The 17,024-nt window shown below is 38.7% G+C and overlaps 2 protein-coding genes across 3 annotated transcripts; both read right to left on the bottom strand.

The window, feature by feature from the left end:
- Window positions 1-2,534: 2,534 nt before the first annotated feature.
- LOC111324959 (uncharacterized) lies at window positions 2,535-7,702 on the bottom strand. 2 transcript variants are annotated; one of them, XM_088725632.1, is made up of 3 exons: window positions 5,580-7,702; window positions 4,123-4,976; window positions 2,535-3,444 (listed from the first exon to the last, which is right to left on the bottom strand). In XM_088725632.1, exons 2-3 carry the CDS (start codon window positions 4,952-4,954, stop codon window positions 3,119-3,121), a joined length of 1,158 nt encoding a protein of 385 aa, XP_088581758.1. In that variant the 5' UTR covers window positions 4,955-4,976; window positions 5,580-7,702; the 3' UTR covers window positions 2,535-3,118. The 2 variants fall into 2 exon arrangements, with proteins under 2 accessions (XP_088581758.1, XP_088581757.1); XM_088725631.1 differs by having other exon boundaries at window positions 4,123-7,702.
- A 3,166-nt stretch (window positions 7,703-10,868) lies between these two features.
- LOC111324958 (uncharacterized) lies at window positions 10,869-16,344 on the bottom strand. Its single transcript, XM_022928623.2, has 2 exons — window positions 15,152-16,344; window positions 10,869-13,495 (listed from the first exon to the last, which is right to left on the bottom strand). The coding sequence occupies exons 1-2, from the start codon at window positions 15,987-15,989 to the stop codon at window positions 13,179-13,181; spliced, it is 1,155 nt and encodes a 384-aa protein (XP_022784358.1). The 5' UTR covers window positions 15,990-16,344; the 3' UTR covers window positions 10,869-13,178.
- Between the last annotated feature and the right edge of the window lie 680 nt (window positions 16,345-17,024).

Genomic DNA, 17,024 nt, shown 5'->3' with positions numbered 1-17,024 from the left:
CTGAAGAATGTTAAATTACTTGTACTTCTGAGCTTGAGCTGGCTTGCTCACAATTATGATGCAATACTGTCTCTGTGCCAATTCCCCATGTTTGTAATTAAGAAGCACATCACAATATTGAATTATGCATGACTCCACTAAGAAAGGGAAAAAAATTGTGTCACTGTTGGCACTTTTGAAAAATAAAGGCTAAACACATCAAAAGATGTCACAGGAATTGCATAAAGGAGTTTAGAATTGTGACTTGAAGTTACAGGTGTACTCAGAAATGCTAAACCTACTGCCTCTGACATACACTCTGAGAATAAAAAAAGACTACTAACTGAAACTTGCAGTGAAGGCACAAATGGCGCACACATCCAAGCATAGAAGATTACACAATGAAAAGTGACACTTCGTCATTGACCCTTTAATTCCCCAGTACTGATTGTCAATTCTCCCTTCATGTTGCTACTCGTTTCCTTGTAAATTAGTAACCAGAATTTGATTATGTCAAACTTCTCTGAGAACATGACAGCCAGCATTGAGTTTGGATCTTTGGTCAACGTTTGAAGACTTGTAGTGAAGTAATAACCACCGACATTCAGTTTCATCATCGAGGGAATACTTGGGCCGTGCTGCATGTTGCTTATTTCCTGAATCCGTATATCGTTAAAATCAGGTTTTCGTGAATCAAAAGTAAATGATTTCCTTTGCAAGGATTAAAATCACTCCTGCTTGCTGTTTGCTAACCAAACTAGCGAGAAATGACGAGCGTCTCCGATGTAGCGTGATTCGAATGAATACTATAAATATATTAGTCACGTGAGGTTGTGTTTACATTTATGCTGATTAATTCCTCTAGAAAACCTTGGCCCAAAAAGACAAAACGAAAGGAGACGAGATAACTCTCAGTTGTTCTGATTTTGCCAAATTATTACCTTGTCTTAATAAATTTCAATGGGGGTTTATAGAGAGTCCCCTATACTTTTTACGTAAAGCGTGATTGGGCGAATTTATTTCTCGTGAATCGTGACTGATCTTTTATTTAATCGTGAATCTTGATTAAAGATGATAAGATTACTTCATGTCCATGTGAATTAAGTTTTTCACCCATAAATGAAGTGCTGAATTAATCGTGATTCGTGAACCATTTTGTTTTGCAAGAAGAGTTTCCGGCTATTTTATTATTTTGAAAATGTGCGTAATATACCAACAGCAGATGGACTTGATATGAGTCGATCGTAAAACAAACCGCTGATGGCTCTTGAACAAATAAAATAAGACATTCAGCGTTATTTATAGTTTACCAATTCATGATCACGTTAATAACCGACCATCAATCAATCTTACTCCTGAAGCCCTCCTTCTTTTAACTGTTTAGCTGGACAAAAATAATGGACGCAGTGATAGCTTGATCATTTGTAAGGGTCATAGAAAAAGCCTCCCATTGCAACCTTTATGCTCAAGAACGTACTTTTATCCCGCATATTTATTTATTTATTTAATCGCTTCGCCAACCGGCAGGGACACCGCAACAGCTTGCACCAATTACTGCGGACCCAATAAACCCACCCATCCCACCCTAGGGGAGGACATCCATCACACAGTAACCTCGTGTGTGGGAAATGAACGTCTCCCACCCCAACCCTGCAGGAGACGGGACCTCCATTCATTCGTCCCTATCCGAGAAGAGTAGAATATCTAACCTTTTCTTGATGTTACAGAAAGGCAGCAAATTCTTCTCAATTATTTTAAGACCCTGAGTGTTGGTTCGGCCGGAGCTCGAACCCACGACCTCCCGCACAACAGTCCATCGCTCTATCCTTTGAGCTAACCGGGAAGCAGTCAAGCTAACCGGTAGGCGGTCATCCATAGTTTGATTCAATGATATTTTCAGGCACATCACCAGTGACTGGTGCAACGAACGAACAGGGGATTCTACCAGCGGCTCTAAAACAAAACCAAAATCGAAGGAATGGCGGAGACATAGCTAGGGCTACAAAAGCCACCGATACCGCAGCCTAGACGGTGACCAAGGAAACTACCTACGTGATAGCCAAAGGGGTGCTAGCAGAGGTTGATGAATTGTTGCCGATTTTTGGAAGCATGTTCCCTAAACGCCGAGTGAATAGTTTTAACTCGTTTAACCTGCTTTATTTATCTTCAAATATAACTTCACGTATTAGCTTACCAGCTATATAGCATGCTTAATTATGTAATATTTTAAACTCATTGAACACAATTTTTTTTGTTTCTTTTCAATCAGCATACTGTTCGAATACAATAAAATATGCTGAGTGTAGTTGATCGGATCGAATAAAACGTGGAATTGACAATGTTACAGTTTCATCAAGCTTCCGCTGGCACCCCTTTGGCTACAATACTCGTTATGACTCCGTGATGTTCAATTTCTTCGATGTGAGTCTAGTTAAACGATTCTTATCCGAAAAATAAAGGCGAAAATAACCAGCAATAAAAACACATGAATGGCTGGCGAATATTGATCCAAGTTTGTTAGATAAATAGAACGAAGAAAAACGGTTAGACGACAATGCAATTTCATCATTTATTGTACAAAATAAAAACAGCAACACGACAACGCGTTCCGCTTCGCATTCTTCTGTCACGCACTCCCCGTTAATAAATATCCGTGAAATTCACCCGCACTGAAATAACAGTTTGGCGTGTTGGACAATAAATCTCTTATCAAACGTTTTGCTCTGTCGTGTCGCTGAGTAGTTTTACTCGTTATTTTTATTTTGACTCGCCCTACGGGCTCGTCAAAATACTACCCTACAAAAATACTACACAACAAAACTTTTCATAAGATAATATGTATTAGCTTACCAACTTACAGAATACTTAACTATTTGAATAGTTTTGACTGGCACAACAAAGGATTTTTCTTTCTTTTTAGGAAGTTGAAGTTTTTCCTGTGACAATACTTCAATATCATTACGCTTTACCGAGACCCTCGAATGGAGTATCTACACCTTTCTACACCTCTTTTTTGATAGCTCAACCTTTTGCAATCTCTTCTCTTCTATACAATATTTTTCTGGCAAATATCCTTAATTGGGGCGAAGCATCCCCATTACTGGAGGTACACCCCCCTCCCCTCACCCAAATCATTTGTTTAACTTCTAATGAGTGAAAACACCTCGTAGTCAGTCACAAGGAACCTTGAAGTACCTGTGAAAAAATTTTTGCGCTCTGGTGGAAAATAATATGTGCGATTACGATCATCAGACTCGCTGCATGATATGTTTGCTTTGTCTGAGATCTTTAGGGCGTAATTGCTGCTGTGTGACCGGCCGCCAAACGTTGGTCCATGGCTGTCACTACTGTAGATGCCCTGCCATCCGCTTTCATAAGTAAGCGGTATTTTAGTTGGTTCCAGGCCCTGTGGGTTGACCATACTGAACAAGAATGCTTCTGTACATCTTGAATAACCGCTTTGACCTGTTGATGAGATAATGCCCCTTAAATGATAACCATCAGCAAGAGAATTTAAAATTAAAAAATATTCTCTTGCCATCAGCGTAATGATACATGATCTTTTCGATTTTTATTACTTCCAGTTCACGTTTACGTTGTCGCTACCATGGCAACGGAGCTTCGAGGTCAAGCCTTCCGGTTTTTTATTTCATATCGCAGCGCTGAGAATCGATTAAAAAGGTTTTCTTTTTTAGTCCACTTGTGTTTCAGTTCCTCCTTCGAATAACGTTACAATCACGGTTTGGTAACCGTACTTATCATTTCACTCTTACTTTAATTACAATAATAATAATTCTCACAATAATAAAAAGCCGGTTGTAAGTTCTTCTCCCTGGCGTTTACAAGAGGTGATATTCTCTTGTGTTAAAACATACCTGAAGTAGTCTATCAGTAGCATTTCGAGCCTCGAAAATGTCTGTCTGCGAAAACGTTTTGACAAGCGAACGGCGACCAGCTTAGGAGAAATTTGGAAAAATTCTCTATTAACCCTGACAGCTGAGAACTAGACAACTAGTATTTGAGTCACGAAGAAGTGAACCCGACGTTTCCTTTGTGTCACGCCAAAATTTTAACTGAACTTTCCAGTTTTTTTCAAATAATTAGCTACTACCTTCTACCCGATTAAGTTAATTTACTACTTACTTTTCCAAGACTGTTCCGTGAAACCTCCAAATACATGTTTCCCACTCTTCACAATGGTGAGAGTGGGCCCCTTGTTGTCACATCTGGAGTGAAAGCATTCGGCTGCGAAGCCATCTTGAGAAGCACGGTACAGAAGACGGAGGGGATGTCCCTTCATTCCCGCGTCATGGAAAGGCAACCAACTCAGCAGCATGGTGATGTGTTCCTCATTGGTGAGAATCTCCGAAAATAGGCTCAACCTAATTAGTATCCCTTCAATCTGATAGAACTGCGCTTCAGTTTCAAGTTCTTTAACAGATTTTGCATCATCCGGTAAGACTAGCTCTCCGTTCCGCAGATAATTGAGTATAAACCGGAAGTGTTTTCCATCCCTGTCGAAGAATAGAGTGCCGTTTTCAGCATACCCCTCTGTAATCATGGCTGCCAACCTTGATTTTGGATCTTTGGTGAGTGTTTGGAGACTTGTTGTGAAAAGATGGCCGCCAACATTCAGTTTCACGCTCGTCAAACTATCTTCCATCAATTTTAACTTATCCAGTAACCCTTGGATTTGGTAAAACTCAGCTTCTTCGGCAAGTTCTTTTAAAAATGTCGCTCCATCTGGTAAAGTTAATTTTCCTAATCGAAGATAATTCAGTATAAACCGGAAGTGAGTTCCATCTCGGTCAATAAAGAAAGCGCCGTCTTCACAAGGTTTCATTTCAAACTTCCCTGCAAACATGACGGCCAGCATCGAGTTTGGATCTTTGGTCAGTGTTCGAAGACTTGTGGTAAAGTAGTGACCGCCGACATTTAGTTTCACAATCGAGGGAATGCCTGGACCATGCTGCATGTTGTTTGCTTTCTTTTCAGATCTAAAAACAGGTTTTTGTAAGTGTATAGTAAATTACCTTGGCAAGGCTTGAAGTCACTCTTGCTTGCAGTTTTCTGACCAAACTAGCGTGAAATGATGAGTGTCTCCCTAAAGCAGACCCTACTACCTATCCTTGATTATGGCTCTATCGTGTGGCTTGACTGCCCAAAAACAATGGCGGATAGGTTGGAAAGACTACAGAATCAAGCTCTTCGTACAATACTTAAGGTAGACAGAAGAATTTGTTCCCTAGTGATGCGTGAGACGTGTGGTATACTGTCGTTAAGAAACCGTAGGCGATTTCTTCGCTTTCAACTTATTTTTAAAATTGTGTACAACTACAAATGTTCCGCACATTTGGTTTCTTATTTGCCAAAACGCTCGAGCCTTCGAACAAGAACACTGAGAGATGAACACCTATTAAATCTTCCTAACTATGTAGCTTTGAATCTTAATTATGTATGCTCCAAGGAATTAAATGTACTAGGACACCGATCAATTTGAAACGCAAAGGTTTATTCCTCAAACAAATCCAAGCTGTGGAGAGAATTATTTTGCTAAAGAAGACCGCTGTGCTCGCCACGGACTCATTTCACATTGCTACCTTGGAATGAGAAGAACTATTTTTGCCGTTGCAGGAACCCAGCTTCGGTGTATAACTGAACACGAGCCACTTGGAACTAAGAACAGCCCCAGTTGGCATGCAACAAGTTTGAAATGATAGACTTGAAGCACTGGGGGCCCATACAATCTGTTTGTGTAAATCGCATCGCTCCGCTTTCAAACTTTGCAACATTAAGGTCCAAGATGCACGATTCTCCTCGTACCTTCCAATCGAAAATCCATCCAAGCGGACCGGACCGGAGCTAGACCTCGAACAAAATCAAAATCCCACAGTATTTGAGCGCCTGGGATACGTAGCAAGATTCTCATGTGCCAGCCAGACAACCGTCACGTCTGATTGACCAATTCAATCAGAAAAGGGAAAATCGCTCGGGCGCTTGAACCCTTTCAAAACAAAGCTTCCACCCTTGTCTCTCTTTTATGCATTACATTAACGACGAACTCAGACTTATTCAAAATCGCTCAAAAAAAAAACATTTTTGAGGCAAAAGGACTACTTTACACCACAGGTAAAGTAATTCAACGTTTATTTATCACTGATTTATGTATATAGTCGAAAATTACAGCCGGAGTCGGTCGAGGCAATATGTTTAGATGTTACGAATTTTAGAAAGTGCCTTTTTATTGTCTGTGCATGTTACAGATCCGAGAAAGTCAACAAGCCTGCAGAATTTATATCTTCGCTGAGTTCTGCAATCGAACTGATGTTTAAGTGCCGCCAACAGATCATTTTAATAGGAGGTTATAATTTGGACGTGCTTGTTAATGAAGATGAAGGAAGAAGGGAAAACAAGGCACTCAAAGATCTGTGCGACAGGTTTTGTTTATTCAATCAAATTACCGAACCCACGAGAATTACGGAGAAAAGGCAATTATTGATAGATGTTATCTTGGCCAGTCACCCTGAACGCCACCAGTGGCAACTTGCATCTTGGAGTTAGTGATCATGATTTAGTATTCGCAGTCAGGAAACAGAAAATTCCAAGACCAAACGCACGCGAGATTGAATATAGAAGCATGAAAAATTTGGATGAAAAGGAACTTCTAGAAGAACTAAGAGGGTCCCTTGGGACTCGGCGTATACTTTTGAAGATGTTGATGACCTATGGGATTCACTAGACGAAGCTTTACTGCGAGGTGTTGGACAAACACGCTCCTCTAAAGAAAAAGTGGATCAGAGGTGACCAGCTGCCGTGGATCACTCCTGAATTACAACGTGAAATTTCTCGGCGAAATCGACTATTCAAGAAACACACTAGAAATCTAACTGATTCCTCTTGGGAAGAATACCGTAAAGAGAGAAACAAAGTAACTTTATTAAAAAGGAAAGGGATGAAGTCGTTTTGTGTTGATGCTTCCTTGAATAAAAAGCATCATGGAGAATTCTGGAGGAAAATGGAACCGCTTCTACCAAGTAAGGCGAAGACGCAGTCCAAGATCGTTTTGCTGGAGAACGAGCAATTGATTACGGACCCCAAGTGTGTTGCTGAGATATTTAATGATTATTTTTGTGACGCAGCTGCAAGTGACGGCGCTCAAATGAGTGTGGATGAATTCACAGATCACCCTAGCGTCAAGAGGATTGCTGAACATTTCGGACCTGCTAGCAATTTTGATTTTCAGCTGATAGAGGCAGAATATGTGAAGGACATAGTGCTGAAGCTTAATCCAAGGAAAGCCGTAGGATGCGATAACATATCGCAAAGACTATTGCGTATTACAGCTCCTGCCATTGCACAGCCACTGACATGTTTGATTAACTATCTTATAACAAGTTGCAGTTGGCCTATGGTTTGGAAGTGTAGCAATGTTTCCCCCATATATAAGAAGTCGGAAGAGACCGACAAGGCTAACTATCGGCCAGTTTCACTATTACAATGAATATATGAAGTTCATATATTTTGAACTGCGGTATTAGATACGTATGATGCACGATCCTCGCAGTAGAGAGCGCTATTTATGCAATAGCGAAAATCAGACCTGAAAAAAATCAGGCCTGTACGGGATTTGAACCACTGACCTCTGCGATACTAGTGCAGCGCTCTGCCAATTGAGCTAACAAGCCAACTGGGAGCAGGCCGTTAAGTTGATTCGTAATAAACCCGTGATGATAAATCATTTACCCGTGACGATAAATCATTTATCATCACGGGTTTATTACGAATCAACTTAACGGCCTGCTCCCTGTTGGCTTTTTAGCTCAATTGGTAGATTTATCATCACGGGTTTATTACGAATCAACTTAACGGCCTGCTCCCAGTTGGCTTGTTAGCTCAATTGGTAGAGCGCTGCACTAGTATCGCAGAGGTCAGTGGTTCGAATCTCTTACAGGCCTGATTTTTTTCAGGTCTGATTTTCGCTATTGCATAAATAGCGCTCTCTACTGCGAGGATCGTGCATCATAAATAAGTTTCACTATTGACTGCTTTTTCCAAAGTTTTTGAAAGAGTCATGTTTGAACAGATGTACGAGGCCTTTCGATGCAAGCTGTCTCATACTTTATCTGGTTATTTCAGGGGACACTCTTGCTGTTCAGCTCTACTCAAGATGACTGAGGATTAGAGGGCGAGTCTCGATAGGCGAGAAGCTGTCTTTGCAGTTGCGGTTGATCTTAGCAAGGCTTTCGACTTAGTGTGTCATTCACTTCTTCTAGCTAAATTGACGGCCTATGGTTTTTCAGGGAGGGCATTACAACTCATGACTGCATATTTGCGTGAGAGGAAAAAACGTGTTAAACTTGGCAATACATATTCTCAGTGGAGAACCGTTAGAACTGGGGTCCCTCATGGGAGCCTTTTAGGTCCTCTGTTGTTTAACATATATATGAATGATCTAAATTATTTTATTGAAGGCACCTCATTGCGATTATATGCCGATGACACAACTGCTTACGCCTCAGATACATCTCCTATTGTTTTACAATACATTATTAACTCAGATCTTCAAGTAGCGCGTACATGGCTCCAACATAATTATTTGCAAATCAATGCAACAAAGATCCAAGCGATGGCCATTGGTCCAGTAAATTATAGATATAATATTAATCTACAACATGCTAATGTAGAGCTGACTGATAGTCTGAAGTTTCTTGGTGTCATTTTATATGAAAGAATAACATTTAAGCCCTATATACAAGTACAACTTAAGAAGGCATGTGCTAAGGCAGCTGCCATGCGTAAGTTTATACCACAAGATGTTATGATTCGCCTTTACAAAGCATATGTACTACCCCACTTAGAGTATTGTAGCCCACTCCTGCTAGGAATAAGTAATGGACTCAAAAACTAGTTAGAGGACACTAGTCGCTACATCCTAAGGACTATCCTAGGGTATTCAAGCTCAGTGTTTTATTATGTTCTTCTTAATTTAGCTAAATTACAAAACTTAGAGACACGGAGGCAATTCCAGTCATTAGTTATTTTATATAAATGTTTAACAGGACAGGGACCGGAATATGTTAGCAAGTTTTTAACGTTTTAAATGTAGATTACAACCTAAGGGGGTCTGGCACACGCCTTAAGCTGCCATCGTTCAACTTAGAATACATGCACAAGTCGTGGTCATATTCAACTACTAAGCTTTGGAATGGTTTGCCTACTAGAGTTAGGGAATGTCCGGACTTGGCTGCCTTTAGGCGCGCGTTGCATTCGTTTATGGCGAGGCTTTAACTGGATTTTTAACAACTTTCGCTTATGAATTAGATAGTACATACAAATTAGATAATATATAGCTTTTCAATATTTTTATCTTTTGATATTAGTTCTTATTAGCTCATTATTTGTGATTAGTTTCACGCTCATGTTTTAAACGAGCTATTAGCTCTTAGATGATACGTGGGTAAATAAAGTATTATTATTATTATTATTATTGTTATTATTATTAATATTATTATAGTCAGCAATATATCACTATAGGTGAGGCAAACGGTAAATCTGGTACATTCACTATAAAACAAGTCGGCTACACAAACAGATTGTATGGGCCCCCTGTGGAGAAGTAAGGCTTTATAATTATTATTAATTATTATTATTATTATTAATTATTATTATTATTATTATTATTAATTATTATTATTATTAATTATTATTATTATTAATTATTATTTATTATTATTATTATTATTAATATTATTATAGTCAGCAATATATCACTATAGGTGAGGCAAACGGTAAATCTGGTACATTCACTATAAAACAACAGTCGGCTACACAAACAGATTGTATGGGCCCCCTGTGGAGAAGTAAGGCTTTATAATTTTCGACGCGCGCCAGAAAGTCGCCTCTGTCACAGTGTTTACGTCAGAAATTACCTGAATATATGAAGCAGTTTACCTCATTTCAATAATGATGAGTATTAGATTTGTTTCACAAAGATCGAACAGGTCAACATGGACAAATCGCCGAAAAAAGTTTGACTGACTATTGTACGTCACAACTGACGTAACATCCAAGATGGCGTTTTTCTAACCACTTAAGTTAAAAATGGGCAACTTCAAAGCGCTCTTGGCGCTGATACAAAGTAAACTGGACGAAATGACAGTTATTTTCGAACTCCTGAGGATAAATTCCTCTAATTGACATAAACTTTTTCTAGACCGTATTTTCACTTTAAGTTACAATAAAATCTATTCCACATAACCTCGATATAACGAACCTTCGAAATAACGAACCAATTTCCCCAGTACCTTGGCACTTCGTTAAATCGAGGTTCCACTGTATTATTTATCGCTTGGGGGTGGAGGGGGGTTGTAAAGGATTTTAGTTGTGTCACGATAAAATTTACTTGATATCCCTAAAGCGATGTAATATATTTATGATCCCTCTCACTGGCAGTCGAAAGTCCCAACCTTGGATACGACTGATCATTCCCTTCCATCCCTCCTCCTCCCTCTAAAATCCTTCACCCCCCTCCCCCCGGGTGATAAGTCAGGACAGGTTCCTAGGGTGACCTGAACGAGCTTTCGTCGAATGAAAACGTTTGTCATACGAGGTTATGTTTACAATTCCAGACCACATTGAAGCTGATTAATTCTTCGTAAAAAGCTTGACCCAAAAGACAAAATGAGATGAGACATCTATCATTTGCTCTAATTTGTCAAAGTATTACCCCGTCCTTAATAAAGAGGATTGTGTTTGAAGTTGAAGACCTTGGAGGATGATATTAAAACCCTTTTATTTGGAGTAAGCTTCCCTTGTCATGTTCCAAGGAATATTTTTATGTCCTGCTTAAGGCACTTTACAAATCAGCAAGAATGACATCTTCTCAAAAATCAAAAGAACAAATTATATTTTCCTGAACAGTGTGAGTACCACACCAAATTTACCTTTAAAATGTACTCAGGTTTAACAAAATTTTGATTAATTTACTCTGATTTGCAAATACTGTGATGAATTTTAAAAAATCACAGTTTTCATTGCATCTAAACCACATAACAACATTACTACAAGCAAAGTTTAAGACAAAGGAAGCCTTTATTATTACAAGGTTACTAACCAACAAGTTATTTTCACAAATAAGAAAAATCTTTTTAAAAAAACTAAGCTAAACATAAATAATACACTCAAATATACCACTAAATAGAGAGGCTGTCTGATACAAAACTCAAACAGATACAAAAGACCAACACAGTGAAATACTAGGAGAGATGGGAGGGAAAGAAAAATAAATTCTAAGAGTGCAAATGAGGTATATCACACAGGAGCTGGGCAAGCTAAGAAATTAAGCAACTGAACTTAAATCCCTAAGCAATCTCTTTCATACCTTACATAACTGTACTTTTATTAGTGATAGGAAAACCAACTTGTAGCATAAGTACATACAATAATCTGCAGATGTTAAATTACTTGTACTAGCTTGAGCTGGCTTGCTCAATTATGATGCAATACTGACTTGGTGCCAATTCCCCATGTTTGTAATTAAGAAGCACATCACAATATTGAATTATGCATGCTTCCACTAAGAAAGGGAAAAAAATTGCGTCACTGTTGGCACTTTTGAAAAAATAAAGGATTTCATAAGGGAGTTTAGAAGTTACAGGTGTACTCAGAAATGCTAAACCTATTGCCTTCGACATACATTCTGAGAATAAAAAAGGACTACCAACTGAAACTTGCAGTGAAGGCACAAATGGCACACACATCCAAGCATAGAAGATTACAATGAAAAGCAACACTTCCTCTTTGACCCTTTAATCCCCAAGATCTGATAGTTAATTCTCCCCTCATGTTGCTACTCATTTCCCTGTAAATTAGTTACCAGAATTTGATGTTAGATCAAGATAACAACTTCTACCTGCTAAGTTTGAGTATTCTCATTACCTGTTTGCTGGATAACGTATGGATATTATAAGGAGAAGTTACATGTTAATCACTTCTGAGAGTCAAATGGTTAACATGTTGATTTGCATGAAGATTGGATCCAAGATCTGTAATGGGACGGTAATAAATTTTTAAAAATGGTGACATCATCATGCTTTGAACAGTTTCTGAAAGTATTTGATAAATGATTTACGTTCAGTAGCACCTCTTCACAACAGAGCATTAAAACAAAAATTAAAATGGTCACTGCCAAACTTAGTACATTGATTATGAGTTCTTTTTCATTCCTCTGTATAAATCTGGGGTACAGTAGCTTGGTCACTTCCTTTCCTTCTTTGCCCATGATATATCTTTTAGCCCTTAGACCCCAAGATCTTATTACTTATTCTTCATACTGTGTGCCATACAATTCTTATAACATTGGATGTGAAAATGTGGTTAATTGGATCAAATAATAATCCCCTTGTGGTGTTTTTCTTAATTCTCATCACTTTTCTAATTGATATTGTATTTTTATTGTGAGGAGAAATTCTGTCTTGGTCAATCATGCAAGGGTTAATGGTTCAGCAAACTAAGACCTTAAATATAGCAACATGAAGACGTCAGGTCCATAGTAGGCTTGCCTGCATTATTGCATGAAGTAGAATACCTGTATGCTATGAGTTGAAAAGTCAAATACTCGATCATTATTATGACGTAAAAACTACAACCTTAACAGGGAAGAGCCAACCAGTGGATCTGTTAATTAACCATTATTATTATTAACATTATTATTATAATTTTAATATTTATCTAAATAAAATTTTCTACACCTTTTCTTATAACTCAACTCTTCCGTTCTCTTTTATCTACCCCTACACTAACAGAGGCACTATATAAAGGCAAAGTTAACCTTTACCTTAACATGAATGTGCATATTCTTTATATCGTTCTCTAAGCATTTCCTGAGGTTCTAATGAAGAGAATTTCTTCAACCCTTTTGGTCTTGGATCAACTAATAATCCCCTAGTTGGTATTTTTCTTAATTCTTACCACTTGTCTGCTTGATGTTGAATTGATGTATTAAGGAGAAATTCTGTCTTGGTCACTCATGGGAGATAAAGGGTTAAAAATCAAGAATTTCTTTAGTTTGTGATCATTTCCTTTATTCTTGTGACATTAATGTGTGATTCAGGGGTGATATTGTAAGGAGAAATTACATACTAATCACTACTAGGAGTCAAAGGGTTAAAATAAATACCCCAGCCACCATTTGTTACATGCTAGTTCACAAGTGAAAATACTTCATAATCAGTCACAAGAAATTGTGTTTTCCCTGTAAAAAAAGTTCGGAAATCTTGCTGAAAGTCATAGGTGTCACTAATACCAAAGTCACTGGTACATACATTTGCATGGTCTGCAATTTTTAAGGCATAACCACCATAAAGTCCTTTACCAAATGTTGGTCCATACTCACTGTAACAGCAGATGCCATAATTTTTGCCCTCAGAATTAATTGGCATTTTAACTGGTTGTAGGCCCTGTGGGTTGACCAGACTGAACAAGAATGCTTTTGAACATCTCACAAAATCACCTTCATCTGTTAATGAAAGAATGCCCCTCATTAAAAAAAAATGTAGACTTGCCTCCCCATGATCATTAAAATAGTAATAGTAAGTAGATACACCTTCTAAGTTTAAATGTCTTCTTATCTTTTTCTGTGCGACTCTGTGACTGTGTGACTGTGTAAATAATGACTTCTTGTTCTTAGATACTAGATGATTTATGTTCTTCACGTAATTGTCTTGCCCTGTCCCAATTGGCCTTCTAGCTATTTGTGGGCAAACTATTTCACTTTTATTTTTTGTAAAAAGATCAAATAATTTAAAAAGAAATAAAGAGATCAAAGATCGTAGAATATAGAGATGAGTATATGCCTACTTAACCCTTCCAACAGGTGGGGATACTTTTTATTATTACATGACCCGGGCAGTCAGAGGGCCAATAACTAAAATCAACCAATCAAAATGCTCTATTACCAGTCCCATATTCTCTAAGTATTGGACCGGGCACTGTCCCGAATGGTCCCGAATGATACCGCACTTGTGTCCCTTTGAACTTCAGTCATGTAATAAATCTCTTATTAACCAAGCTTGCTCGGGACCGTACTGGAAGAATATCGGCCCTCGGTCTTTTTTGAACGGACCTCAGGCTGATATTCTCCCAGAACAGCTCTCGCACTTGGTTAATAAGATATATGTAATAGGTTTATAAGGATATGACTCTGGATAGGGACACTTTTTCACGACTGGATTGGCTATAATATGGTTGCATCTTCAACAGAGTTATTACAATGGGATGACAAGTTTTCAAGATTTTGGGGGTAAGAAAATTCTGGTAAATAGGGATTTACAAAAAAAAAAAAATGGTAAGAATCATGGTTTAAAAGTCACTGTATTTCATGTGGTTGTTTTAATATTTAACACTATCACTCCAAAAATCTCATTAGCAATTCTCCTTGCCATCTGTCATATAGTTTTTGGATATTTGTTAGGAGAACTTGGTACTGGACCGACTAATAATCTAACTTATTTATATTTTTCTTTATTTTCTTTATTACCCATACAGAGCTGTGGTCTAGCAGTGCCCAGTGGCCCCTGGGCAACTCAGGAATCTTAGTTTTTTTTTAATAAAAAGCATATGCTGGGCACTCTGGATGTCACAGTTTCAGAGCACTGGGTTCCCTTCAATTTTTCCTCGAGTACAGCCTTGCCATGGGAGGTTACGGGTTAACAATTAGCTTGCATTACATTCCATTCTTGAAATGGTGATAAAGTGAAGTGTTCTTAACACTCAGTTTAACAAATGCATCAATTCACTTAAGGATAACCTATTTGAAAACAAATTTAACACAGCCAGATGAATAAACAGAAAGTGAGTTGGGATTGCAAGAGATTACATTTGCCCAAAGTGACTACGATGGGTTTATGATTGGATGGTTTACACTTGGCCACAGAATAGACTAAAATGGGGTACCCAGCAAAAATTGATCCAGATACCCTCCCCCTTCCCCTTCCCCTCCCCCTTCCCACCCCCCTGCTGTACCATATAACTTTACAAAAAATCAGAATGACAACAAAACAAAGTGAAACATTTACGTAAGACTCGAAAAATTTCGTTGCGTTATACCACAATGTTTCACATGACTTTTCGTTTTCGTGTATCATTCTTCTAAATTATATCAATTCACACTTACTCTTCCAAGACTTGTCTGTAAAACCTCCAAATATGTATTCTCCACTCTGCACAATGGTAACAGTTGGTCCTTGGTTGTCACAAATGGAGTGAAAGGCTTTGGCGAAGAAGCCATCTCGGGAAGCTCGGAACAAAAGACGAAGATGGTGTCGCTTCCCCGCCGAGTTAAGCAAAGGTAGAAAACTTAGCAGTTTGGCTGTGTGTTCCTGATTCGTTATTATCTCCGACATTATGCTCAATTTCATTAGTAGCCCATTAACCTCGTAGAATTCTGCTTCGGCTTCGAGCTGTTTCTGGGCAGATGCCTCCTCCGGTAAACTCGCATCTCCATCACGAAGATAGTTGAGTATGTACCGGAAGTGGGTTCCATCTCTGTCAATGATAAATGTGCCGTTGTTTATATGTTCGCCTGCAAACATGGCGGCCAACTTTGAATTTGGATCTTTGGTCAGCGTTTGGAGACTTGTTGTAAAGTGATGGCCGCCTACATTCAGTTTCACGATCGTCAAATTATCTGTCAATGATTTTAATTCATCTAGTATCCCCTGGATCTGGTAAAATTCAGCTTCCTCCATCAATTCCTTCAGAGCTGTTCCTCCTTCTGGTAATGTTATTTTTCCAGTGCGAAGGTAATTAAGTATAAACCGAAAGTGGGTTCCATCTCTGTCAATGAAGATAGCGCCATCTTCCCCACGTTTCATGCCATACTTCCCCGAGAACATAATGGCCAGCATTGAGTCTGGATCTTTGGTTAGTGTTTGAGGACTTGTGGTGAAGTAATGGCCGCCGACATTTAGTTTTAAGATCGAGGGAATCCCCTGGTCGTGTTCGTTCTCCATTTTGCAATCTGTTTTTGCTTCTCAGTTGCTGAACTCAAGTTTTTTTTTTCGCCTCTTTTAGCTTCAAACTGAGTAAAACCCGTTGGACGACAACAGTCTGTTCTGACTAGTGAGACCACCCGAGCTTTGTAAATGTATTTGTTGAAAGTGAAATGAAATGGTCACGTGAAGTGAATTTTCAATGCTCCAACGGTTTCACTTTCCTTCCTTTGAAAGCCGTAAGAATGAACGAGTACGTTTATAATTCTGAATCCCTCGCCCCCTTTCGATGGGATAGAGGCCCTTGCTCTAAATAAAAATTCGGATAAGCTTTCTGTTCGCTAAGGTCATCACGCAATGTGCCAGCGGTTATTTCTCCCATGATCTAAAAGACTTGGTCTCGGGGATTATCATACAATATATTCACCTTGTCTTCGGCGAATAATTGTTCATTATTAGGCAGATTGGGAACTAGTCGGAATGAAATGCCTTCGTTTTGACTTACAGAAACCAGCCACGAATGAAGGAGGCAATAGTTTTTTAAAGTGACTCAATCCGACAGTCCCGGGAAACTTTTTAAGACCAACAGATCATTTCCTTTTCATTTCCTGAGACACAAAACATCCTGAGAGACAAAACATCCTGAGAGACATACCAAGTTTTATGTCTTCACATTTTATTGCTTAAGTGCTCAACCAGACGTTTAGGTTATAATTTTCTGGTTAACTTAATCTAGGATTTTACTTGGTCAATACCCGTCAATACCTGTTGCTTAATCATAAGCAACCCCTTCGAAATAAATGACCCTATACCTTCTATAGTAAGGTTCTTCAGAACGAACACCTATCTACATGAAGCCTGGCAAGGCGTTCAGGGGAAGGACTTCGTTTAGTAGTTGAACCCAGCTTTTTCTTTCGAACGAAGACCCAATCAGTAACTTCTAATTTGTAATAGACGTCTCACAAAGCGTAGCGAGCGATATCGTGATGTATTTAGTGGCCTGACTGAAAAGCGTTTCCGCGAAGGTCTTCGTTTCGTAGTTTGATCCAGCTTTTT

This window comes from Stylophora pistillata, chromosome 6, assembly GCF_964205215.1.
Source record: "Stylophora pistillata chromosome 6, jaStyPist1.2, whole genome shotgun sequence".
Classification (NCBI taxonomy): Eukaryota; Metazoa; Cnidaria; class Anthozoa; order Scleractinia; family Pocilloporidae; genus Stylophora; species Stylophora pistillata.
This window is presented reverse-complemented; position numbering and strand designations above follow the sequence as displayed.